Raw genomic sequence first — 25,938 nt, 5'->3', positions numbered from 1 at the left:
TTGTCGTTTAAATCAGGTTTACGCTCTGTGAAAAAGTACAATAGAGCTCATTAGTTTATAAAACTTCATAAACAGTTTGAAAATACTTGGCTAGTAACTGTCTTAGGATAATAATAGTGGACTAAAAATAATATATTTAAGATATTTGTACATATTTCACCTTGAAAAGTAGATATCCATAGCTAATTGTCCTTCATAAACCTATATTTTTCAATTCAGGAAACAGTTGTACAGAAATATTAATAATAATTGCATAATGTTCCGTTTTATTCCAAGAAGTGTCCAAAACAACACATACAGATCTGTGGTCAATAAGAGGTTCTCTTCGATCATTTCTGTTCACAGAGATTCCAAGGAAGACAATAAAAATATGAGTTTCGAGTTCAACTCCGAAAACATCAAAAGAGCAGATGAAATTATTGCCAAATACCCACCTCAATATAAAAAGGGTGCCGTTATGCCATTATTGGACTTGGGTCAACGTCAAGTTGGTTTCACATCGATTGCGGTGATGAACTACGTCGCCAAGTACTTGGACATGCCACCAATGAGAGTGTACGAAGTTGCAACCTTCTACACCATGTACAACAGAAAACCAATGGGTAAATACAACATCCAAGTGTGTACCACCACCCCATGTCAATTATGTGGTTCCGACGAAATCATGGATGCCATCACGTCGCACTTGAAGATTAAGCCAGGCCAAACCACTCCAGATAAGTTATTTACCTTCCAAGAAGTTGAATGTTTGGGTGCGTGTGTCAACGCACCAATGTTGGCTCTTAACGACGACTACCACGAAGACTTGACAGCAGAAAAGACTGTGGAACTTTTGAAGACAATTCAAGCAGGTAAGGAACCAAAGGCTGGTCCTGTCTCTGGTAGAGACACTTGTGAGCCATTCTCGGGCGCAAAGGTCTTGTTGGGCGAAAAGCCATTCGACATCAGAACAGTAACCAGATCCGACTTATAGAGTCGTTGTTTGCTCAGTTTTGTTCATCGTTGATGATAATGCATTCAGTTAGATAGTTAACTAGATGACTATTTAGTACTTATATAGTAATAACATATACATATTTTTGAGTTGAAAAGTGTTCGTATACTGATCAGAATATGTACCTGAGTCGTATGTGGTTAATACTCCCACCTATTACATCTCCCCAAGCTCCTGATCCAAGCCTAATCACCACATAGAGCTCTTCTTCCTCTTCACTATACTTGATAGAAATTTGGTATTTACACGCTGATTGCATCATTCCCGGTGAACCGCTAATCGAGAAAGTTGATAAAAGTATGAGTCTTAGAGGGTAATTTTAATAAATTTTTCATTTTATTACATATACAGAGATGGCACCACCCAAATCGTATAACATAGAGACAGAATTAGTCTTTTCGAAGTCAACGGACCAGCATAATGCTTCGGTCCCACCGTTATATCAGTCCGCGACGTTCAAGCAAAATTCGTTATCGGATATGGGCGAATACGATTATACTAGGTCTGGAAATCCAACAAGAACATATTTGCAAAATCATATTGCTAAGATCATGAAAGCTGACCATGCATTCGCAGTTACAAGTGGTATGGGATGTCTTGATGTTATAACCAGAATTTTAAAGCCGGGCGATGAAGTAATGGCCGGAGATGATTTATATGGGGGAACTAACAGATTATTGACATATTTGAATAAGAAGGGAGACTTAAAAGTGCAACATTGGGACACTACAAACACCGAATTATTTACTTCAAAGATAACTGAAAACACCAAGATGATTTTTCTTGAATCACCTACCAATCCGTTAATAAAGGTCTGCGATGTCAAGGCTATTACTGATTATGCGCATAGAAAAAACCCAGATGTGGTCGTCGTATTCGACAACACAATGATGTCGCCAATATTGATGACTCCTCTTGACTTAGGAGTTGACATTCAGTACGAATCTGCTACCAAGTACCTTAACGGTCACCACGATATTATGGCAGGGGTCATTGCTACCCGTGATGCGAAATTGGCCGAAAAATTGTACTTTGTTATCAACTCCACCGGTTGCGGATTATCGCCATTTGACTCATGGTTATTGAGCAGAGGTTTGAGAACTCTTGCTGTAAGAGTCGAGAGACAGCAACAAAACTGCCAAAAGATCGCCGAGTTCTTGTCCAGTATAGGATTCAGAGTCAGATACCCGGGATTGAAAAGCCACCCTCAATATGAATTACATGCGTCTATGTGTAGGGGGGCCGGTGCCGTTATAAGTTTTGAAACCGGCAGCATCAAGACATCGGAAAAAATTGTCGAAAACACAGATATTTTTGGTATTGCTGTTTCGTTCGGGTGCGTAAACTCGTTGATCTCCATGCCATGTAAGATGTCACACGCTTCTATCGATGCTAAAACCAGAGAAGAAAGAGATTTCCCTGAAGACTTAATCAGATTGTGCATTGGTATTGAGAACTCCGACGACTTAATTAATGACTTGACAAAGGCTTTATTAAAGAGCGGTGCCGTCAAGATTAACTCCAAGGATGAATTATTCAATGCTGTATCAGTTCAACCAAAGTTATAAGTGGGTTATTTCATGAGTTCTTTACTGGTTAAATTTCAGTTCATATGTAGCATTTGTCTTTTGAATGCTATCTTTTCTAAATATTCCCGAATTTTTCTACATATAGATAAGAGAACCTTACAATATGGACTTGTCATATACGTTTACATACATTTACATACATTTCAAATTTATTAAAACTTACTTTCATTCAATAGTTATTGGCAGATGTTTTCGGTCGCGTCTATACATACATTTTGGGTGGCGCGTTACAAAACATATATACTCTTCTTTCTTTCTTTTTAACCTTTATAATAGAGAATAAACAATCGATCATGGCCGAAGCATACGGACTCTCATCAGGAGCTTTGAAAGGAATTCTTTCAAAGACCGAAAGACATTTATTCGAAGGTAAACCAATTACAGTACAAGTTACTAATATTAAAATAATTGATCAATCTCTTGAGAGTGGTAACGGCGATTCAGCAGTCAAATACCGAGTTTTACTTAATGACGGAGCCTACTCGTTACATGGATTAATCACTAGTGAGTGCATCCCTTACTGTGAAGCTAACGGGTTCAAAAAAACGTCGGTCATAATTATCAAAGACTATAGCTTGGTCACCACTCAGAAGCATATTATGATCATTAATGACTTAGAAGTGAAGTTTCAAACCAGTAATAAAGCTACGAATACTTTGATTTCATGTGATTCTTATTATGCTGAGCACCCAGATGATGATTATTTAGAATTAGCTAATAAGAGCCAAAAACAAGAATCTGGAGAATCAAACCAAGCCAAACCACCTCAACAACAGCAACAACCTCAGCAACCTCAGAAGACAAGCACGTTTCAACAAAGACACGTCAATGCTATTGAACAATTATCGCCATATCAAAACCAATGGGTCATTAAGGCCAGAGTTTCTTACAAAGGTGATATTAGAAAGTGGTCTAACGCGCGTGGTGAAGGTAAATTATTCAATGTCAATTTCTTAGACGAATCTGATGAAATCAGAGCCACTGCTTTTAACGATTTAGCTGAAAAGTTTTACAATGAATTGGAGGAAGGAAAGGTTTACTATATCAGTAAAGCCAGAATTCAACAAGCCAAACCCCAATTTTCACACTTAAGCCATCCTTATGAATTGGCATTGGATAGAGATACAAATGTAGAAGAATGTTTTGATACAACTGATGTTCCAAAAATTCATTTTAATTTTACCAAATTAAACCAAATTGAAAGTTGTGAACCAAACTCAATCATTGATGTGATAGGTGTTTTAAAAGAAGTAAATCCAGTTTTCCAAATCACTGCAAAGTCAACAGGAAAACCATTCGATAGAAGAAACATCACCATTGTAGATGATTCCAATTTTGCAATCACTGTTGGATTATGGAATAATACAGCCGTTGATTTCAATACTGGCGAAGGTTCAGTCATTGCCTTTAAGGGTTGCAAAATTCAAGATTTTGCTGGAAGATCATTGACATTAACACATGCTGGTTCTATGATGGCAAACCCCGACACCACTGAGGCATATCAATTGAAAGGATGGTTTGATAATCAAGGTGTCAATGAAAATTTTAAAACCCTAAAGAATGAGAGTAGCTCTAACCAAAATTTAATTAATAATAGGAAATCTATATTACAAGCTCAAGAAGAAAACTTAGGTATGAGTGAAAAACCAGATTTCTTCAACATTAAGGCAACTGTCAATTTCTTTAAAACAGAAAACTTTTGCTACCCAGCTTGTAATAATTCATTACAATCTAGTTCACAGCAACCATCTTCAACATGTAATAGGAAAGTCGTTGAACAACCTGACGGTACTTGGAGATGTGAAAAGTGTGACATCAATTTCAACGAGCCCCATTATAGATACATATTGAACTGTTCCGTTATGGACGCTTCCGGTCAATTATGGATGACTTTATTTGACCAAGAGGCTATTAAGCTCTTTGGTAAAACTGCTGGTGAGTTGTTAGCTATGAAAGAGAAACAAAATAATAATGAAAGTAATGAATTTCAAGATTTGATCAACGAAATTACGATGAAAGAATTCAACTTCAGATTAAAAGCTAGACAGGACTCTTACAATGGTGTTGTAAGAGTAAGATACCAAGTTATGACTATTAATGATGTCGACTTTAATGTAGAGTGTGAACATTTATGTTCAGAATTAGATTCAATGTTGCATTAGTCAGTACTCTACCAAAATTTGTTTTTAATATTCCTATGTATATGTTTTATTAGTTACGATTAAATATAAATAATTTAAAAACTTCGACTATTAAATTCGATTAATCCATTAAATTGCAACCAAATTTGTTTCAATATATCATTTGCTGATCGTTGACCTCTTGTTGTCATTATCTTATTAATTAAAAGATCTATGCTTTTTTCATCCAATTTCTCATTTTTTATTTCTTTAAAGGCTACCTGTAACCATTTCTTTAGTTCGATTGGGTATTTGGTAATGAGATTTCTAAATATAGGATAATAGTGATCTAGATTCGATCTAGGTGTTCCTAGAAACGCCTTGACTAAGTCAAACACAAAGAGTGTGCCCAAGTCTGTATTCACCATCATATTCCTGATAAAATCTTGATTCTCTTTTGACCCTTTTTTTAATGCAACTAATGCGACCCAGAATTTCAGAATTGATTTAATGATAAATGTCTCATGAGCCTTTAATCCATCTATTGCAAAACCGACAATAGCATTTTCAAACACAGGTAAACCAATAATTAGAGAAGGGTTTCTCTCTAATATTGTAGCAAATAATTCAATTGCAGAATTGATTGTATATGGATCTGATTTGAGGAAATCAATGTGATCGGTGAATACTCTCTTCACCAATTGGCCTACAATATCTTGATTCAATACCTTATGGTTTACAATAACAACGGTTTCTATAAGCCCATATAAATATGGAACAGAATCGATATTGCAGTTGCCGATTTTTGCCAGAATAAAGTTGAAGATAGTATTCATTGAAAACTTGAATGGACCTTCTATAGGCTCTCTAATTCCTGCTTTTAATATAAGGCAGCACTTTTCCGCACACGTAGTATTGTTAATAAGTGGAGTGTAATTCAAAAAAAATTCTTTCACGATATTCAAAATCAAATCTTTTACTAGTAAAGGATCTTCGATCCAATATTGATTAACAAGAAACTTTTCTTCTTCGCTATAGAAGTCATCCACTTCCTCGGGTATTTCACAAGCTTTACCAACCTCGCATATGCATGATAATAAGGAAAGAAGATAGTCTTCTTCATTCTCATTTAGCTGCGGATGACTCTTCATGACGTCAATAGCCCTTTCGTGAATAGCTCTAAGCATTCTGTTCAATATATCACTAAATTTTGAAGGTTCTTTCAAGCACTGGGCGATAGATGTATAGGCATTGAACATCCTTTGCCTGATTAAGCCATCTATCAACGGATTCTTTAACATCTCAACCAACAATAGTTCCAAAGTTGGCAAGAATGACGTCAAATTTTCTCTGCATTCTTGACATATTTTTAATACAGTCCTAGATGTATTAAGTGATAGAGATTGAGGTCCATTCAATATGATAGAAAATAGCAAATTAAAAATGGTGCCTAGGTAAGGTGAACCACGATCTCCCTTAAGATAAAACTGGATACTTGATAGAAAGTTGACAAATGTTGAATAGACATATCTATAAATTCCTTCCTCTGCTGGGTATAGTTTCATGACATCAAGCAACCTGGATTCAAAGAGCAAATCGACATGCCGTATTAGTACAGAGCTTTGAGACTCATAAAATGTGCAATCTTCAGTGATTTTGAATAATAAATATAATGTACTTTCAATGTCAATAATCTTCTCAGGATTTCCATCAATCTCTAAGATATTAGCGCTGATACTTTTAGTTAACTTTTCGTAAAATGGAACGCTCAATAACGAATATCCAGCAATAAATAAATCCGACACCCCACTTCTGTAGTGTAGAAATTCCAGTTTATTTGCTTCCAAGATGTTTAATTCAGGTAGGTGTATTTTATTCCAATAAATTGAACATATGTCATTAATAATTTCATTTCTCTTAGCCAAAAAATTAAGCTTGTCATTCGGAGCATCCGAAAACATCGCGTCAAATGTATCAGTGTCATCAACATAAATATTAATGAATTCCTCCCAGAATGTGAGAAATTGGTCACTAACAGATTCATCCTCAATAGGAATTCCAGGAAAATTTGTCAAAGTAACCAAGGCTTTGATTTTATATTGCGTACTTTCTTGCATTATTGATTTAGATAGTTTCAAAATATCATTCTGCAAAAATGTTATTAACAAGTTAACAAAAGACTCTATCTCTTCCTGGTACATGTCTTTGGATTCACCCAATATTATTTTGTCGATGTAATATGCTCCCCAATTCTGCGGCTGAAATAATAAGTCGTCCAAGTATGATTTCATTTCTGGTGTTAGCATGCGAGGATTGATCTCAAGAATTTCTGTCAACACACCCACTGCTTTATTTATTAGCTTGAGAGCTTCTCCTTCCTCTGGGTCTTGTTGAATCAGGAAATGGTTGAAAAGAAACGTAATCAATGCTTCCACCGACGTGTATCGCACTTGTGAGTTGCTTTCTGCTACTGAAATGTAAGTCACCCACGAATTCAAACAGTCTAAGGCCAACGAATCAATGGCTACACTTCTCGAATTGCTATTCAAAAAATTGTACATTATAACAAGATCCTTGTATAGCTCTCTTTCCACCACCGTATGAATCTCTGCCGTTCTCTCCTGCTTCGCAATATCCTCTACGATAACCGATGAGAATATCAATAACACCATTAAATGCACATCTGATAAACCTCCGATCGCTGTGGAGATATCTGCGTTACCACAAATCGACCGAAGTAACGATTCCACCGGGTTCGAATACATCTGGTGATTACTGATAAATACTAACGACAAATTCGACAATAACTTCCTTATAATAAACATGCTTGTTTCCAATGCACCATTTCTAATCGTGTCATATATATGACCTTCCATCTCACGCACCAAAATCTCTAGTTTATCAAAATCCAATTTAGGTCCCATCCTGTTGATCACCACCGCATATGTCAACGCTCCAAAAAACTGGCAATTCCTAGACGGTTGTTTCATGAGCATTCCAGCAAGCTGGTATCCGTCTCCCGATCTTTGTAATTCCTGCAACTCATTCTGGATCCGATTCACCTCTTCTGGGTCTCTAGTAGAATACAATTTCTCAATGTGCTGAAAAATTTAGGTTAGTACCCGTTTACAGATCTCTTCTCAAAATGGCCCAATTGGCCCAAACCATCCATTCATACATACCTGAACCACCTGATCAAAGCTAAGGTTCACCGTCATTCTCAAGTCGCCAATAACCCGTTCTTTCTTGCAAAAAAACACCCTAATCATCAATATATTTGGTCAGCTTGCCTATTATGGGACTGGCTGCTCACATTCTAACACTTTTGTGTCACTTTCTTCTAGTATAAGCGACATTAAGTCCAGATTTCTAACAAAAATGGTAATCTCTTTGGTGTAATTATATACTTGCGGAATCTATAATAATTATATAGTCAATCATCATAAAGCTTAAGATACGAATACATTTTATATGAGATGTTTTTCCGTATCTTTGACAAAGCAGTAGTTATAGCTAATAATAGTAAATGTACGAAGATTAGAGCTAAAGTAACACAAACAAGGCACTTTTTTTGACGTAGAGCCGTGTCTTTACCGGCCTTTGATGATATGATTATCTTTGCAAAATAGTTATTGGACAAGAGAAAGAAAGGGTTTTTAAGTACAATAAGTATCAAAGTATGAAGAAAGTGAGTAGAGCACAATGTGCTAATTGTACCTGTTCACCAGGATTATTATCACGTACTCACAAGAGTTCATTAAGTCTTGCTAAACGAGTTAGCATGAGAAAGAGTGGGTCAGGATCACCTAGAGGAGGCTCGAGAAAGGGTTCGGTTTTCACGATAGATGCGGCCAGCTTGTGTGCCCCTGATGCTAAAGAAGTCAATACATCGAAGCGGTTAGAAAAATTGCGGTTGTTGATGGCAGAATACGATTTGGGGGTGTATGTTGTACCATCGGAGGACCAGCACCAGTCGGAGTACGTTTCTGCGTTTGATCAGAAGAGAAGTTTCATTTCTGGGTTCCAAGGTAGCGCAGGGGTGGCGGTCGTTACTAGAGATGTGATGTGTATGAATGAGACTCCTGAAGGGGCTGCAGCTTTGTCGACCGATGGTAGATACTTCAATCAGGCGACGAATGAATTGGATTTTAATTGGGTCTTATTGAAGCAAGGAGTCAAGAACGAGCCTACGTGGCAAGAGTGGAGTGTGGACCAAGCAATTCAGTTATCGTTAGATTCGGGAAGCAAGATAAACATCGGAGTGGACCCAAAATTGATCACATACCAGGTGTACGAGAAGTTCGATAAGGTGGTTAGAGATAAACTTTCATTGCCGAAGAACTCAAATGCAGAGGTAGAGCTTGTGGCGATCAAGGATAATCTAATCGAAAAGATGTGGATTGACTTCGAAGACTTGCCTAGCTCTCCTGCTAGTATTATCAAAGTATTGGACGAAAAGTATACTGGAAAGAAGTATACTGACAAAATTAAAGACGTTACTGAGGCCATGAATAAGCACAACTGTGCTGGATTGGTTGTTTCAGCATTGGACGAAATTGCATGGTTGCTTAATTTGAGAGGAAGTGATATCGAGTATAACCCCGTCTTTTACGGTTACTTGATCATAACTAATCAGCAAGTGACATTATTTGCCAATAATTATAGATTTGATACAAAAGTCCAGGCAGCATTACAGACAGACAAAGTAAATGTGGAGCCGTACGAAAACTTTTGGAACAAGTTAAACTCATTGTCAAAGGATTTCAATATGGCCAATAAGAAACTTTTGGTCCCTAAAACCTCATCGTGGGAAATCATCCGTAACTTAAAGTGTTCGTTTGAGCAACCTTTAAGATCGCCTATAGAAGACTTAAAGGGTATTAAGAATGATGTTGAACTTAAAGGGGCTCGTTCCGCCCACTTGAAGGACGGCCGTGCCCTCTGTAAGTTTTTTGCTTGGCTTGAAAATGAATTGATATATAAAGGCGAATTGATTGACGAGCTCCAAGCAGACGACAAATTAACCGAATTCAGAATGCAAGAAGAAAACTTTGTAGGCTTGTCCTTTGCCACTATCAGTGCTACCGGGGCCAATGCAGCCGTTATCCATTACAAACCCGTTAAAGGTGAATGTGCTGTGATTAACCCCCACAAGATATATTTAAACGATTCGGGTTCTCAATTCTTAGAAGGAACCACCGACGTCACCAGAACTATACACTTTACAGAACCTAAGCCAGAAGAAATCAAGCATTATACTTTGGTCTTGAAGGGCAACATTTCTTTAGGCAACTTGAAGTTCCCCGAAGACACCACGGGAGCTTTGATCGACTCGATTGCAAGACAGCATTTGTGGGCTGCTGGTTTAGACTACGGCCACGGCACCTCCCACGGTATCGGAGCATATCTTAACGTCCACGAAGGACCAATTGGAATCGGCCCAAGACCAAATGCCGCATCTTCGTCTTTGAAACCAGGACATTTGATTTCTAATGAGCCTGGGTACTACGAGGACGGCGAGTACGGTATCAGAATCGAAAATGTCATGTACGTCAAGCAATCTGGCCGTTCCTACAACGAGAGAGAATTCTTAGAGTTCGATACCCTCACCAGGGTCCCCTTGTGCAGAAAGCTTATCGACGTTTCCTTGTTGACTACTGAAGAAAAATCCTGGATAAATAATTATCACCATACTGTGTGGCAAGAATTGTCGCCTTCGTTTAGCAAGAACTCTCTTGAATACAATTGGTTAAAGAAGGAGACCGTCCCTTTATAGTTACAGAGATACCAATGCCTCTCCCCGATCGCTAATATATGTTAATGTATAATCCACAATTGAAACGATTGCAAAATTGTAAGCAACACTATGTACCAGCAAGACAAGACCGTAGCCGAATATCGGTATAAGGCTATTCGCATTTCCAGCCAATCAAAGCTAGTCAAGTTTTGCTTACTCGAAATTGAAAAATGTGTGCGAATACCAAAATGTTTGTGGGTCATTAGCTTTCACATACAAACTTATTATAAATCATATACAATAAGATCTTCTTTCTACAATTTACATAGAATAGTCAATATATTTTATAAACAAGTAGTCAAAAATGATATCGAAAAGAATTATATTGACAAACATAAACCACACATATAAAAGATATGCTTCGAATGAAGCAAAGAAAGGTGGTAAGAGATTCATGCAAACTATACCTGTTACAACAAGCAAAAATGATTTCTATTCAGGATTGAAATATCCTATGAAGACAAATTTTGGAGAATCATCAAGGGATTCTGGTGATTTGAGCTCTAAATGGTCTAGACATTCGTTGGGTTCGATGGAAAATGTGTCTACTAAGGACCAAAGTACTTCAGCACCCGCCAGGAGATCCCGGGCATCCAAATTTTCCAATAAGACATTAAAGAACATCAGCAAGCCTGAAGTAGCAGAGACTAAGAACACTAAGGAAGAAACGAAGAACATAGACACCGAGAAGTCCGCACAACCTAATATAATATCCACAGCAACTGTCGAGCCTACGACTACAAAGACAACGGAAACAGAGAAGCCAATGAAGAAAACAAAGCAAAAGAGAACATTGCGTCCTAGAAAAGCATTGATCACTTTGAGTTCTAATGCAGTGGAGCATTTGAAGGACTTATTGGACCAACCTGAACCGCAATTGATCAGAATCGGGGTACAGAACAGAGGCTGTTCAGGATTGACATATAACTTGGAATACGTGACAGAGCCAGGTAAATTCGATGAAAAAGTAGAACAAGATGGCGTAAAGGTGTACATAGACTCAAAGGCCCTTTTTTCGATTGTGGGGTCTGAGATGGATTGGTTGGACGATAAATTATCATCAAGGTTTATCTTTAGAAATCCAAACTCTAAAGGTACTTGTGGGTGTGGTGAATCATTCATGGTCTAATAGATACACTCATCATGCATATTTGAGCTCTTGATATAAGAAGACCCTTACGCCCATATTCGTTCACACGATATAATTCTGCATTAAATTTATATTACATAACTACATTATACTACATTATATTTCTATATTATACTAGAAGGTCAGCATATCTTCTTAATAAATATTTATGATTACATTATTAAATAAATGCTGTAGAAAAGTCTTTGTATTTGGGGAAGGATTGTTCGGCCCCGAGGTCCGTCTTAAATTTTTTGAGTGAGATTTTTTTGGCGTTGTTTGCGACACTAAAACACAATTTTAAAGCTGCAAATTTGTGGATTAGGTGTATCTGTGTCCTACCGTTGACTATAAAACACAATAAGTATGCCCACTATCTTCTTAAATTCATTTCCTTCTCCCATTCTTTTCTTTCTTTATATTCAATCAATAAAAGATTACGTTCAAGCCTAAATATGCAAATTAACATACCATTGATCTTATCGCTTCTTTCTGTATCTCAATTGGCGTTAGGAGACAAAGCCCCCAAGATTAAAAAAAATCCAAAGAATGTTGTAGCCATTGCTGATTTCCCATTTGGGTTTGACAATAACGTTCAGGGTAACATTGTGTTCACAGCTAAAAGAGGTAAGTCTGTTAACGTTCACGTTGATGTGACTGGTTTACCAAAGGAAGGGGGACCCTTCCAATATCATATCCATGAAAACCTGGTTCCTTCTGATGGTAATTGTGACTTAGTGGGCTTGCATTTCAATCCGTATGATGCTCCTCCAGATTGTGAAGATCAAAAAGATGATTCTTACTGTCAGGTAGGTGACTTGTCGGGTAAGCATGGTTGGATTGACACCACATGCTTTGAAACAAAATACAACGATCCATACCTTTCATTGAACAAGAAATCCAATTCCTACATTGTTGGTAAATCAATCACATTCCACTTTGCCAACTTGACTAAGTTTGCTTGTGCTGATATTGAATTAGCATCAAACATAAGGTTACAAAGCTTGCAAGATGAATATAACTCAAACAGCAACTATGACCTTCAGGAATTACAAAAAGACTTAGCAACAGGTCTCGAATTTAACCAAGATTACAAAGAATACTCATATGACTCGGATGAGGTTGACAAGTATGAAGTATTTGATGAAGACCCAGATGTAGATGAAGACGCAGAAGTCGAAGACTCGAATCCAACCAATGACAATACAAAAGACGATGACTATCTTGACGATGACAATACAGAAGACAATACATCAAAGACCAAACTTATAAACGATTTGAAATCAAGAAATGGTTCACATAATGCAACCCATTCTCATAACGGCACTGAATTCCACAATGGAAACAATTCCAATGCTACATCAAATGAGTATTACTCCGAAACTGAAAGTGGATCTTCTACTTTTGGCTTAAGTATTAGCTTAATGATTGGTTTAGGTGTTATCACAGGTTTACTCATTTAGCCGTTTACTATCCCTTATCATATCTTCGCTTACTTTCAGTAATCTTCTCTCAGTCTCTCAATCACACCTCTTACTTTAAGCACTTCTTTTAGACTTTTTTTTTATATCTCTCTTATAGATTATATGCCTCCCTTATCTGGTTCTCTCTTAGTACAATCAGTACCTAATAAATGATAAGATTATATTGAATAATTAAATATTTAACTATGTAATTTTTCTGCACTCGAAGTAAGTAGCATTTATGTCGTCAGGCAACGAACAGAAGTACTCTAATTTCTGCATTTGCTTGAACAATTGTACTGAGTTGTACTTCAATTTCAAGCATGTTTTACCTCCTTGTTCATTATTGGTACAAATAATACTCTCCTCAATTTCCTTTTCGCCATCAATGACAAAAAGGTTTTTTGGTTTTGCATTAACAAATTCAGCTACTGATTCATTATTTGCCTTTACAGTATTTGCTTTCAATTCTTTTAACTTAAGAGGGGTTTGATTTTCTGTTAATTGATCTAAGGTATGATTAATATCCGATGAAGTTGAAAGGTCATTTGAATTAGACGTTGCTGAATTGAACGGTGGTTGACCAGATAAGTCTAACGGTTGATGTGAACGTTGTTCTACTTGGTTATTTGGAATAGAACTCGATGAATCTCTTGAAAACCAACCCATATTTGTATTAGTTGTTGAATAGATAAAATAGAAGTTAGATAAATTTCAATTTTGATATTGCTATTAATTGCGCAGTAAATATTCAACACTTCTTACGTCAGTCTCTTCCATCTTTAATAAATTATACACTATGAATCATATATCTAGCTTTATGTTTAGTGGTAGTAATTCAGGATAGACGTTTGAATACAAGTCATTAAATATATTCTCTATAAACATAATCTATAACATTCGTTTAATCTCATTAAGTTTAACTCGTAATCCCGAAACCCAATAAGATTAGCATCAACGTCTTTAAAAGCAGATTTGTACTCCTTAGAATCGGGGTCGTTTGATAAGTTGTTCAATTGGTTATTTATCTTAGGTACCCATTCGTACTTTCGATCATATTTAATGATATGCGGTTTCTGCTGATCCATTCTTAGCAACGTCAATATTATCAGTTTTTCCATTCTTTGAGGCAGTTCTAAATCCTGAAAGAATAATATAGGCTTCTCCTTTCTCTCTGATGGTAAATACACCGTTGAATTGTGAACAAATGCTAATGTATTTATAATACGTTCAAACAAACTAATTTCTGATAATATGTCAACGTCATCTAATAAGATGCTTCGTTTCAGATTAAAGTCCTCCATGGTGAATTTCCGTCGTATTATCTTCTGGTATATTTCTTTATTGTATGGCTTGGAATCAACCATGTTACGTAGTCTATAGAATCTTTTGTATAGTGATAAGAATTTAGATTTCTTAGAGGAAAGCTTGTTTAACTCTTCAAGTTTTATTAACGACGAGACCTGATACTTCACTATTAAATCATTTCCTACTGTAGCAGTCTGTTTGATCTTATTCATTCTTAAACAGTACTCTTAAAGTGACTATTTTAATACTAGACTTAAAGGCTTGAAGTCTCAATCGCGTGATGAGGAATTTTTACAACCGTTGAAAAGATTATGACAACAATAGCTGCAATATAATTAATATGACGATTGATACTTTAACTCTAAAGAGAGATGAGGATTACTTCAGTTTGAAATACGCTTACCGGTTGCAGAATAATTTTTCCAATTTAGAAGATCAATTCATAATTGCTGATAAAAGATTCAGTGTAAGTTTACTGCAGCGGCTGATCTATAAGATCTCTACTAACTCACACAGTTAAATGTTAATCTACATATAAATGGAATTCAACTACATACTACCGATTATGAATGCTTGGTAGAAGCAATTGGACATAGTTTTGGCGAGTGTCGTTATTGGAAACACATAGATATGAACACAAGCTTATTCATTAGAGACGACAAAACTTCCTCATTTCTGTTAGATCTTGAGTGTAATGTATCGACCCCAATCATTAATGATCTTCTCGATATCAAGTTTGCATTTCCTAATTCCATAAATTTACTAGAACTGATAGATTTAGACTTCCATTACAACACTTTTCAGTCAGAGCTACGACTTGTTGACATCGTAGAAGCATTGAACTACCTGTTCAGTTCGTTAATCATCAACTTAGAGTTTAAATTTCCATTTGTGTTCTCATTCTATGGGAGAAAGCTATTCAAAACGAACTATAATTGGCTTGTCAAGAACCTTGATGAAGTTTTATGCCCATCTTCTCCAAACCACCCTTCCATACCTCATGATAAAAGTGCAGCCTTTTTACAATCCATGAAAAATGTCCAATTGAAAGCGCTAGCGGAATACAATACATTGAGTGTCATGAAAGAATGTGATACTTCTGGAACTAAGTCGGACGCATGTAAGAGGTATAGACGTCGATTTCTTGGTTCAGGCATCCCCTATACTCCTAATTCCCCCATTAAAGCCATGGTTTATGACTTGGAGCTCTTTGATCTAAGCTCTATTGAAAGTCATCTTGATATCGAATCTGTCACGTGATGCCTTATATGGTAAGAATGTAAACAAAAACACAATAGATCAAACGAACACAAGCAAATCGCCAACTACAGTTACTTGGTTTAATATAGTTAGACATAGTGAGGTACATCTATATATGCCATGTCATTCTTCCAAAACTTTAATACACATTCGCTAAGATCGACTAGGGGATTTAAATTAAAACAGTCATCACCAATATCAAGTCCACAGCCAATTTCAAACTCAACATTTCCAAACCCACCACAGAATAATCAGCAATATCAGCAAGAGCCGGGACAGGCATACCAAACAATAAACTTAAATAATGGTGGGCAATCGGTTTCATCACATAAAGATATCAGAAATTATGCTGAGCAAACATTAGGATCCGATAATGCATTGATCCAAGCAGTCAAATTACCACAGGACGAAGACATCAACGAGTGGCTAGCCATTCACGTAGTCGATTTCTACAATCAAATAAATATGTTGTATGGTGCAATTACGGAATTTTGTTCTCCAAAGACGTGTCCTAGAATGATTGCAACGGACGAATATGAATACTTGTGGCAAGAGACAAACGCTAACTCTAATGGAATGGCTCTGCCTAAGAAGCCAGTATCATTACCTGCTTGCGAATATACAGAGAACTTGATGAATTGGATTCAAAACTTTTTTGACAATGATAATATATTTCCTTCTAAGATTGGAGCGCCTTTTCCACAACAATTTCCAAGCTTGGTAAAAACAATCTTCAAAAGATTATTCAGAATCTATGCCCATATCTATTGTCATCATTTTCATGAAATCTCCGAGTTAGGGTTACAAAGTCATCTCAATACCAGTTTAAAGCACTACGTTTTATTTAGTAATGAGTTTAATTTAATAACTCGTAAAGATTATGGGCCTTTAGAAGATTTGGTTGACACTATGCTAAAGAAATAAATTATATAAGGGTAATATTTATTTTGTAAGTCCTTATATATACATCATGAATTCATATAATTAACATAATGCAACTTCAGCCATCAAACAAAGATGATCTGATGGATATTGACCAAGTCTTGGTTGCCCTGAAGGCTCCGGTCCCATATCCTTTGGTAATGGTAGCTTCAATAATCTAGTAATCCGAACCCCATTATTTTGTTCTACATCCTTAACTGTATCTATCTTGTCAGCAAATGATTCATTTTTATCATCCCATGAACTTATTACGAATATATAGTCTAGCAAGCCTCTCCATGCATGTGCCCAATTGGAGAAAATTGGCTCGTCTCTATCATTATCAAGACCTGAGTTGTCTGGATCGACCAATTTGTAGCCAACGGAATATAAAGAAATAGCTCTCATATCTAATGAATTGTGTAGATCTTGCATTGAATTGACTAATTTTAACTGTTCCGGAGTAGGTTCAAAAGACTCAGGAACTGGATCTTTTGGTTGATTAGTTCCAAACTTTTCAATATTACCACCTTCTTCTTCTTCTTCCTGTTCGTCTTCTTCATCTTCATTGCTATTGTCATTATCTATTACGCCTCGATTCTTTGAATACTGATACGATAATGAACATCCTAAAACTGTACGAGCTCTGTCAGCATATTTCGCTGGCTTAGCAGATATAGATAAGTATGGCGCATCAAAAGGTTGGGAATTAAAGTCTCCAGCGAAGAAGCTGTACCAATCTTTATCATTACCCTTAAGAGTATTCATCGTCGAAGCAAATTCTTTGAATTTCTTTAAAATTAAATATGTTTGTCTTGTTCTTTCAAACGTGCCAAATGGGTGCCAAAACAAATGTGTGGTTCCAATGATTATTCCATTTCTTGAAATATTAGAATACTTCGATAATATTTGAGGCGTGAAATCTAAACAAGCCAAAAGCCCAATATTCTGAGTAGCTGTCCTTGGTCTCAACTCCCCTGAAGTTTCTTTATCATAGTAAATAAAACTTTGATGCTTGCAAATAAACTTATCTGTCTTGAATGCAATAGCCAACCCATGATTTTTAGTATCTGCTCTATAATACTTCATTTCGTACCCTAATTTCCCTAATTCTTTGCGCCAGTATGAGTTATATTGGATAAAATCTAATTCTTGTAAACATAAAATGTCTGCGTCATAGTGCTTGAATTCAGACAACAAAACTTGTGATCTTGTAGACCACTTTAATGCATTTCCACTTGTTGGAAATAGCTTCCTTCTAATCAATGCTTGCGCTAATATATTATAGGACATGATTTTTATCTTAAATGAATCATCATCAGTTACATTATTTGGAAGCTCAAGCAATTCTCTTGTTCTAAATCTTAATTCAACCGGAGTATTCACCGTATTAGGGTCGATTCCTTGAGCAAGGAGCTCTTGTTTTTTCTTCTCTTTTTTTAAGTTCCTTTGTCTTCTCTGTTCTTCTATGTACTCAGGTGTAAGTGTAGCAGGATCTCTTGATTTCTTACTAGATTTCTTCTTTTTACCTCTTTGAGTCGAGTTTGAATCCGTTATTGGCTCTTTCTGCTCAGTAGTAGTACTTTTTTCCTCATTAGGAAGCTCATTTGGTACATTAGACATAGTGAGGCCCATCTTGATAGTGTGAAGAGTTTGGCGAGTCTACAATCAAGACTTTTTTTGCAAGAGTTTTATTTTCAGTGCGCTAAATCTACAAAAACATATTATCATCACTTTGATCAGCCAATTCTAGTTGCATATATATTAACTAAGATAATAATCATGGCTATTTTAAGTGACCTTAATAATTACTTTAAGCGATTGGATGAGTTACAGTTTGCTGTATTTGCAAAGATAAATGAAATAATCGATGATAGTGACCCAACAGCAAACCAAGGTGAAGATTCAATTGAATTAAAACGAATCAAGTCTACAAAAGAGGCCAATGGATTAATATTCAAATTTCGTGATATGTTAAAGGTTATAGAAATTAACTTATCTGCAGATGGGGATGATCAATTATCTATTAGATATCAAATGTACAAAGAAAAGTTAACAAATCTAAAACTAAAATTGAGGGAATGTCAATTACAATCATACAACTTAGAAAATGAGTTGATTCATAAACAAAGGATTGCTAAATACTCGCCTATAATAAAGGATAATGTTAATGAGGCTGATTTAAGGAAAGACTTGTTTTCGGGTCGTAGCACGAAAGATGATTCTAAAATCAAGAGTCAGTCCATACGGGATCAAATATTGACACATAATAAATCGATTACATCGTCATTACAATCTACGAGGCAGTTAATGTCGACCTCTATCGTACAAACTGAATTGAATATTGACTCGGTTGAACAACAAACGAAGGATTTATCTAATTTGAATGATAAGTTTACCGATTTCGAATCGTTGTTAAACAAGTCCAAAAATATTGTCAAATTTATCGAAAAGCAAGATAGAAAGGACAAGAATAACATCTACCTAAGTATTGGATTTCTTTTGCTATGTAGTGCATGGGTCATTTGGCGCAGATTATTGAAGATGCCTGTTAAGTTTTTCTTATGGTCATTTTTCAAGATATTTAGAATGTTCAATAGAATATTCGTTACCTCAGGAACCAAAGACGATCTTGACTTATATGCAACAGTGGGGGCTGTCGTCAGTAGCTCATTGATTGCAAGTAGCATACTATCATCTGCTACTAGCACTCTAAATTTAGATGAAGAGTTCACGATGAATATTGAGCCCAATGGGGAACATAAAACCTGGGAAGATATAGTTAGCACAGCTACTAGTAGAATTGTTGATGAACTATGAGCATGCATATATATATATAGATATATATTAGAAAATCATATTTAGTTTTTAGGCCTATGGTTGTTCAACCTTGACAGAATCCCCATTCTTAGCGGAACTCTCTAAGGCAGCACCAACAATAGCCAAGTGGTGATAAGCCTTTGCAGCAGTGACATGGACAATGGATTTATCGTTCTTAGTAACTGCTTCAGCAAAATTCTTGAATTCTTCAACAAAAGTATCATTTTCGTCAACTTCAATGACAGTCTTCTTAGAGGCTTGTTGAGAAGAAGCACCAGTTTGGTATGTGATGGTTGGCTTAGGCAAGTCTGGAGAAAAGTCGTAGACAACAGAACCATTAGTACCATAAATGATGAAACTAGTGGACTTATCAGTGGCACCAAAAGAAGACCCGTAAGTGAAAGTACCGATGGTACCGGTCTTCATTTTCAAAGTGGAAAATAAGATATCGTCAGTACCACTTTCTTCTCTGATTTGCTTAGTCAAACCTGAAATACTTTCAACTTCACCTAACACGTCAGTCAATAAAGCCAATTGATGAACACCACCGTCACTCAAGAAACCACCAATGTGTTCAGGGTTTTGTCTCCACGAAGTAGCCAAGTATTTGTTGTTATCGTTCCATGCACCAGTGGATTTGTAAGTAAATGACACGACTTCACCAATCTTTGGGAGTACGTCCTTCTTTAAAATCTCAATGGCTTTCAAGTACGACCAGTTTTCCAAAATACTTATTGGGACATCGGAACCGTTGGCCAAATGTACTATTTCCTTAGCTTGATCCAAGTTAGCAGCAATTGGTTTTTCGAGACAAATAGGTTTGTTGTATTTAATAGCCAACTTCACAGCATCTAAGTTGAATTGAACTGGTAACAAAGCATCCACAAAATCAACGCTATCAGTCTTGATGATATCTTCTAAAGATTCATAGATTTGAGATGGGTCAATTTTGGCCTTACTAGCGAATGTTTCGGCCTTTGCCTTAGTTCTGTTGTAACACGCGGCTGGTGTTAAGTTAGGAAGTTTGTCAAGAGTTGGCAAGTGCTTGTCTGTGGCAAAAATACCTGTACCAACGATAGCAAGCTTCAAATTTTTATTTTCACCGGACATAATTATTCAATTTATTTAGTTTTAATTCGTAATACTACAATTTTTCAGTTCAAATAATAATCCGACAATCACTTTCGTTTATGTAGTATTGGGTTCGGGGTTTTTCCTTGGAATTCTCCGTTTAAATTACTAAGCTACCTTTGTTAGAAGGGTTATTACTGATTGGTATAATATTCGTGGGGGGGTCAACGAGTGTGGGGGGATGTGGATGCATTATTCCGCCGTAAGAGTTATCCCGGCCGGCATGCTACACGGCATGACACGGCATGACACGACATTTAATCCGACATTTAATCCGACAAAAGTAAACGACATTATACGCGACATTGTGCACGACATTGTGCACGACATTGGGTACAACATTACCTGAGTAAATTTTGTGACTTGAAAACACTGTTCATTACTCTCTAATTAATCCAAATATACCCAGTTACCATGGAGGTCAGCCCGATAGATATAGGTCACACGAGTGATGAGCATGAATTGAGGTCAAATCTGCGTGAAAGCAGCAATGAGCCTGTGCATGCGGAAGAAATAGAAGACAATAATGAAGAAAAGAAAAGTGAGCGTGAAGAACCAGGACAAGAGCAGGGCACCGACCAGGAAGAGGAATATGACCCCGAAATCGAACACGAAATCGAACACACTGAAGATAATCCTGAAAGTGAGCACGAAAAGGTAGATACATCTGATGATCCTCATGAGCAAAACAGTAATAATCAGGAGAAAGAGGACGATGACCACGATGATGAATATGAGCCAGAAGGAGACCAAGATAGCTCTAAAACACCACCTGAGGCCGCAAATGTAGGTGTAAATGACTCTAATGATGATGATGATGATGATGATGATGACGACGAGTATGACCCAGAAAGTGCATATGAAGAGATATCAGTGACGAAAGCTACTGGGGCCTCGCCATCGCTGCAGAACGATCCTCTAATTGAAAAACCTGACGAAGAAGATGAATATGATCCAGAAGTTCCTTTGAACGATCCCGAACCCCACCAAAGAGAAGACTATGGATACGAACCTAAACCTAAGGCCAGTAATATCATAAAAGGTAAGCTTCCGGCTGGATTACCCCCTAAACCGCCTGTAAATGCTGCGGAAAGATCAACAGCGAAGAAGGATCCGCAACAACAGTTGAAAGAAGCATACGATGCGATAATGCAAAGCGAAATTGTAAAAGATCCAAATTTTGTAAATTTACCTCAAACCGAACAAATGAAATTGATAATGGAGCAATTATCTCAGAGAAATGTTAATTTGTCTGGAACTGCTATTGCCTCTAACCCAAGCAATGTTAATTATGACCAAGTTTATTCTTACAATAAGCCGTTTAAGAATTTGAAAAACCCAATTCCTCTTGTACCGGTCAACGAATTTTGTCGAAGACCAAATATAACAGCACCAATGACTCCTGAAGAAGAAAAAGCGTACGATGATTTTATTAAAAGAGAGGCATACTATATGAATTTGCAGAACTGGGATGAATTCCCAGATAAACTGAGATTATTCATTGGTAACCTTCCAGCAAACACTATTTCAAAACAAGATTTATTTCGAATTTTTAGTCAATATGGTGATGTCATTCAGATTGCTATAAAGGCAGGCTATGGTTTTACTCAATTCAGGACAGCAGAAGCATGTTTAGAATGTATCAAAGGAGAGTCCAACGTTCCTTTACACAACAAGATCATGAGATTAGATGCTTCTAGGCCGCAAAAATCTAGACGTCCAGGAAAGCCAGAAATTAATAACCCTAACTTAGCTTCAAGAGGAAGAGATAGATCTCCTGATGAATCGAGTGGTAAAAGAGGTAGAGATGAACAGGCCCCCGGTAATCGTTATGGTTATGGAGAGAACAAGAAGCAAAAAAGTGTTGTTCCTGATTGTCAAGTCTATATAACAGGTAAATCTTCAGTTTTCTTTATTAGAAAAGTCAAAAAGGCATTTTCAAGTAGTCAAGTCTCAATTGAAGTGGAAGATATCACCCATAGAGATATAAATGATGTTATCAGTGAGGCTGCATATTCAGGCGTTTTAGGCACTTGTGTTATTAAAGAAGCAAAAGTTGACGTTCAGACTTTTGAAAATACTAGCGACGGTGGAATTAAGTTTGACGAATATGCTGATATCGATCCTGAAATAGCAGCTGACATTTTAAGTAAAGCAAAGTTCAAAAAATACGGTAATACTGCAAGCCCACAGCCTTACGTGTATGGAAACCAAAACCAGAACCAGAACCAGAACCAAAACAAGAGTTATGTTGCTGCAATGAATAATGATTTTTACGATACTGGATATGGTGGTAACCGTAGAAGTGGTGGAAGAAATGACCAGCACGACAATCGTGGAAGATCTGGCCGAAATGAACGTGGGCGAGGAAAAGGTGGAAGAAGCAACAACAACAACAACAATAACAACAATTGGGAAAGTCACCATGGTAACAATAATATGTACAGCCAAAATGTTCCATATGGTCAGCCTCCAGCTCCAAATTACGGATCTCCACAACCTGCTTATAACCAACCACCTGCAGCTCAAGCTGATCCAAATAGTCAGGCTAACCTTATCCAAACATTACAAGGTATGGATCCAGCTTCAATGCAAAACATGATAGCTTTATTGCAGCAACAACAGCAACAACAACAACAGCAACAGCAGCAGCAGCAGCAGCAGCATCAAAGGCGCCCACAGTCTATCCAATCTATGGGCATGGAACAACCAATGACTCAATCACCATATGGATATAATCAACCACTTAACTATGGTCAAGCTGCGCCCCACCCGCCTCCTCCTCAGAGTCATACACAAGCTCCAAGTGGACAAGTTAATTCTTTGTTATCTCAATTGCAATCTTCGCTGTCTTCTGGATATAATCCACAGCAACAATCACAACCGGCTAATTCTACACAGTCATTAATGGAAACATTGGCTAGATTAAGTCGAAAATAACTCCTGTCTGTTCGTTTTACTTATATTTATTAAGCCCATTTTTCGAAAGGAAGCTTTGCATATTCTAATTCGTAATTACAAATCTATAAGTATCAAAGTATTGGCATGTAGACATAACTTAATTAAAACATTAATTAACTATATAAATTTCTTTCAATCAACGATATCCTCAGTATTTGGCTCTTCGTGAACTTCTTCTAACTTTTCAGCTTCTAAATCCATACCTTCATTATATTGTTTTTGCAATTCCTTAAATTCATTTTCATCCTCTATGTAACCATTAATGCCAATAACTCCACATTCGTTAAATATTTCTAAAATATTCTCAGCCTCCTCAACCTTTAATTTTGCAAATACGTTATTAACGGCATCCAAGGATTCGGTTCTTACAGCATCTTGCATTTCTTTAGATAATTTGGTCGAGAAAATTTCAAACTCCGGTGTTCCTTCTTGGGGAATATTAACCAGTAATTCAGTTTTATCATCAAGAGCCTTTAATTGAATTAACGCTTCTTCCTCGTTATCATTGTTTTCTATGCCTTGTTCCTGTTTAATAATTTCACATCTTGATTTAATATGATTGAATGTGTTGGTGACATCTTGAGAAAATCCCATTTTTGCAGGAGACGACTGGTCATTAATTTTAGAGCAGAATAATTTAACTGCCTTGATAATCTGATCTTTGTTTGGATTAACCCCGGCTAATTGGGCGACATATTGTAATAATAACGATTGATGAATTACTTGACGGGCTGTATCAGAATCTCCTTGTAACTGATGATCAAATGCAGTCATAAGCAAAGCATCTTTTTGTTGCTCATTACAAATGTGAGTATGTCTTATTAAGTAATTGGCGCTCTCGTCGATTTTAGTGCTTGAAATCTTACCAAAATCAGCAGTAGCTGGATTCAATGTTAATTCATCTAACATTTCTTTATCCGACTTGGGCTCTTTCGACGTTGAAGTAGCACTAGAAGGATCATTTATAGTTTCTGTAGTCGTAACTGTCTTCTTTTCTGTCTGTGGAGGAGCAGCCACTACTTTGTCTTCGTCCTTCTCTTTATTCAAGAAAGATTTATCAAAGCCAGTATGTATGTCGTCACTGCTAATTAACATCGATTTCTGGTATAAAAGATCATCCAACTTTATGGCTTGTTTGGATAACACGTCATCGATCTTAGCTCTATGTTCTTTCAAGTACTGCGTCAATTTTGCCGCATCCTTTGCAGCGTCTGGATGATCTTCTTTAACCTGAATAAAAAGATCTTCAATCATCTCATTATACGGTGGAGTATTTTCAATCTCTTCTGCACTAAACGACAAATCCTTAAGACCCTTACGTAACGTGTCACCTTTTTCTTTCTTCAAAATCTCATAGTTGAATTTTTCTAACTTATCGAATTTATCATTCAATTTCTTCATAATCAAAGAGTCATCTAATAATTGCTCCTCGCTCAAGTCATTCAAAAGGAAATCAACTCTTTCATTAAGCTTAGCATACATAGTTAATTGAACTAATATCGATTTGATTTCAATATTTCTCTGTTGACGCTTCTCGTGAATATCTCTTTGTTTCCATTTAATAAACGATCTCTTATCCACATTAGGGTGCACTTCTATATCTGAATCATCAGATAATTCAATTTTATCCCACTTGGAGTAATCAATTGGCATATTCGTGTTGTCTTCCGTTAATAATCTCTTGTAAATCTTATGTATTACAATTAATATACCACTGATGATCATATTCTCGAATCTTCGGCCAATTCGCTATGTGCAGAATAGCATAGTTATATGGAAGTGTTCTTTAAAATGTACCACTTAAGCTTAGTATTGGAAGGCATAAAGAAATCTAACCAATAATATACACGTAGCGAAGATTCCCAGCTTATTGGGGAAGGTATCCACTTTCTGAACGACAACAGCTTTCTTTTCATTTCCATGCACTAAAAATGATAAGCAAATATTTTTAAATCAATACGATTAATGTTTTGAATCCTGAACAATCCATTCACTCTGGTATATAATAGTATTAAATGATAGTCTTCTCGGGTTGTTCCTTCCTACCGTTATTATTCATATCTTTAAGGACTCCATAACCTTCATTGATTGTGTTAAAAAAATGTAGTACAAAATTTCGCAACCTTTTTTAATACCTACAGCTGCACTATTTAGAGGATAAAACTATTGTAATATTAGTAAGAGCAATTGTAATGGTTGCTATATCATTAGATTGGTTTACTTTAATGAGGAATGTAAGTTTGGATAATAATAACTGGGTACAATTGTGAAGTATTAAAACTACGGTTTTTGGGAATAATTTTCAATTTTTAAGAAAACCATTCAAGTAAGAATTTACTCAAACTGATTGAGTCTTCTCAACTTACAAGATCCATTTTTACGAGTAATTTGCGTCCGTATGAAGTTACAAGGAATATATGTTTGTGGGTCAATATTACATTAATA

At 36.4% G+C, this 25,938-nt stretch overlaps 16 protein-coding genes across 16 annotated transcripts; 10 read left to right on the top strand and 6 right to left on the bottom strand.

The window, feature by feature from the left end:
* Nucleotides 1–256: 256 nt before the first annotated feature.
* Nucleotides 257–973, top strand: AC631_03211 (uncharacterized protein; the record flags this gene model as incomplete). The annotated part of the gene is made up of 1 exon (XM_015612040.1): nucleotides 257–973. The coding sequence occupies one exon, from the start codon at nucleotides 257–259 to the stop codon at nucleotides 971–973; it is 717 nt and encodes a 238-aa protein (XP_015467126.1).
* Nucleotides 974–1,347: 374 nt separating this feature from the next.
* Nucleotides 1,348–2,562, top strand: AC631_03210 (cystathionine beta-lyase; the record flags this gene model as incomplete). The annotated part of the gene is made up of 1 exon (XM_015612039.1): nucleotides 1,348–2,562. One exon carries the CDS (start codon nucleotides 1,348–1,350, stop codon nucleotides 2,560–2,562), a length of 1,215 nt encoding a protein of 404 aa, XP_015467125.1.
* A 314-nt stretch (nucleotides 2,563–2,876) lies between these two features.
* RFA1 (replication factor A subunit protein) lies at nucleotides 2,877–4,745 on the top strand (the record flags this gene model as incomplete). Its single annotated transcript, XM_015612038.1, has 1 exon — nucleotides 2,877–4,745. One exon carries the CDS (start codon nucleotides 2,877–2,879, stop codon nucleotides 4,743–4,745), a length of 1,869 nt encoding a protein of 622 aa, XP_015467124.1.
* Nucleotides 4,746–4,819: 74 nt separating this feature from the next.
* On the bottom strand, nucleotides 4,820–7,699 carry PDR6 (Pdr6p; the record flags this gene model as incomplete). The annotated part of the gene is made up of 1 exon (XM_015612037.1): nucleotides 4,820–7,699. The coding sequence occupies one exon, from the start codon at nucleotides 7,697–7,699 to the stop codon at nucleotides 4,820–4,822; it is 2,880 nt and encodes a 959-aa protein (XP_015467123.1).
* Nucleotides 7,700–8,382: 683 nt separating this feature from the next.
* AC631_03207 (aminopeptidase P) lies at nucleotides 8,383–10,479 on the top strand (the record flags this gene model as incomplete). The annotated part of the gene is made up of 1 exon (XM_015612036.1): nucleotides 8,383–10,479. The coding sequence occupies one exon, from the start codon at nucleotides 8,383–8,385 to the stop codon at nucleotides 10,477–10,479; it is 2,097 nt and encodes a 698-aa protein (XP_015467122.1).
* A 325-nt stretch (nucleotides 10,480–10,804) lies between these two features.
* On the top strand, nucleotides 10,805–11,629 carry ISA1 (Fe-binding Fe/S cluster assembly protein; the record flags this gene model as incomplete). Its single annotated transcript, XM_015612035.1, has 1 exon — nucleotides 10,805–11,629. The coding sequence occupies one exon, from the start codon at nucleotides 10,805–10,807 to the stop codon at nucleotides 11,627–11,629; it is 825 nt and encodes a 274-aa protein (XP_015467121.1).
* A 455-nt stretch (nucleotides 11,630–12,084) lies between these two features.
* SOD6 (Sod6p) lies at nucleotides 12,085–13,092 on the top strand (the record flags this gene model as incomplete). The annotated part of the gene is made up of 1 exon (XM_015612034.1): nucleotides 12,085–13,092. One exon carries the CDS (start codon nucleotides 12,085–12,087, stop codon nucleotides 13,090–13,092), a length of 1,008 nt encoding a protein of 335 aa, XP_015467120.1.
* A 204-nt stretch (nucleotides 13,093–13,296) lies between these two features.
* AC631_03204 (uncharacterized protein) lies at nucleotides 13,297–13,761 on the bottom strand (the record flags this gene model as incomplete). The annotated part of the gene is made up of 1 exon (XM_015612033.1): nucleotides 13,297–13,761. The coding sequence occupies one exon, from the start codon at nucleotides 13,759–13,761 to the stop codon at nucleotides 13,297–13,299; it is 465 nt and encodes a 154-aa protein (XP_015467119.1).
* Nucleotides 13,762–13,970: 209 nt separating this feature from the next.
* AC631_03203 (uncharacterized protein) lies at nucleotides 13,971–14,612 on the bottom strand (the record flags this gene model as incomplete). Its single annotated transcript, XM_015612032.1, has 1 exon — nucleotides 13,971–14,612. One exon carries the CDS (start codon nucleotides 14,610–14,612, stop codon nucleotides 13,971–13,973), a length of 642 nt encoding a protein of 213 aa, XP_015467118.1.
* Nucleotides 14,613–15,030: 418 nt separating this feature from the next.
* On the top strand, nucleotides 15,031–15,660 carry AC631_03202 (uncharacterized protein; the record flags this gene model as incomplete). Its single annotated transcript, XM_015612031.1, has 1 exon — nucleotides 15,031–15,660. One exon carries the CDS (start codon nucleotides 15,031–15,033, stop codon nucleotides 15,658–15,660), a length of 630 nt encoding a protein of 209 aa, XP_015467117.1.
* A 120-nt stretch (nucleotides 15,661–15,780) lies between these two features.
* Nucleotides 15,781–16,584, top strand: MOB1 (Mob1p; the record flags this gene model as incomplete). Its single annotated transcript, XM_015612030.1, has 1 exon — nucleotides 15,781–16,584. The coding sequence occupies one exon, from the start codon at nucleotides 15,781–15,783 to the stop codon at nucleotides 16,582–16,584; it is 804 nt and encodes a 267-aa protein (XP_015467116.1).
* Nucleotides 16,585–16,644: 60 nt separating this feature from the next.
* AC631_03200 (RNA exonuclease) lies at nucleotides 16,645–18,204 on the bottom strand (the record flags this gene model as incomplete). The annotated part of the gene is made up of 1 exon (XM_015612029.1): nucleotides 16,645–18,204. The coding sequence occupies one exon, from the start codon at nucleotides 18,202–18,204 to the stop codon at nucleotides 16,645–16,647; it is 1,560 nt and encodes a 519-aa protein (XP_015467115.1).
* A 159-nt stretch (nucleotides 18,205–18,363) lies between these two features.
* SEC20 (Sec20p) lies at nucleotides 18,364–19,401 on the top strand (the record flags this gene model as incomplete). Its single annotated transcript, XM_015612028.1, has 1 exon — nucleotides 18,364–19,401. One exon carries the CDS (start codon nucleotides 18,364–18,366, stop codon nucleotides 19,399–19,401), a length of 1,038 nt encoding a protein of 345 aa, XP_015467114.1.
* A 54-nt stretch (nucleotides 19,402–19,455) lies between these two features.
* Nucleotides 19,456–20,511, bottom strand: AC631_03198 (uncharacterized protein; the record flags this gene model as incomplete). The annotated part of the gene is made up of 1 exon (XM_015612027.1): nucleotides 19,456–20,511. One exon carries the CDS (start codon nucleotides 20,509–20,511, stop codon nucleotides 19,456–19,458), a length of 1,056 nt encoding a protein of 351 aa, XP_015467113.1.
* A 435-nt stretch (nucleotides 20,512–20,946) lies between these two features.
* NAB3 (Nab3p) lies at nucleotides 20,947–23,472 on the top strand (the record flags this gene model as incomplete). The annotated part of the gene is made up of 1 exon (XM_015612026.1): nucleotides 20,947–23,472. One exon carries the CDS (start codon nucleotides 20,947–20,949, stop codon nucleotides 23,470–23,472), a length of 2,526 nt encoding a protein of 841 aa, XP_015467112.1.
* Nucleotides 23,473–23,625: 153 nt separating this feature from the next.
* CDC37 (Cdc37p) lies at nucleotides 23,626–25,146 on the bottom strand (the record flags this gene model as incomplete). The annotated part of the gene is made up of 1 exon (XM_015612025.1): nucleotides 23,626–25,146. The coding sequence occupies one exon, from the start codon at nucleotides 25,144–25,146 to the stop codon at nucleotides 23,626–23,628; it is 1,521 nt and encodes a 506-aa protein (XP_015467111.1).
* Nucleotides 25,147–25,938: the final 792 nt, after the last annotated feature.

This window comes from Debaryomyces fabryi (genome assembly GCF_001447935.2).
Source record: "Debaryomyces fabryi strain CBS 789 chromosome Unknown contig00066, whole genome shotgun sequence".
NCBI lineage: Eukaryota > Fungi > Ascomycota > Pichiomycetes > Serinales > Debaryomycetaceae > Debaryomyces > Debaryomyces fabryi.
The sequence above is the reverse complement of the archived record's forward strand: the minus strand, read 5'-3'. Positions and strand labels throughout refer to the sequence as shown.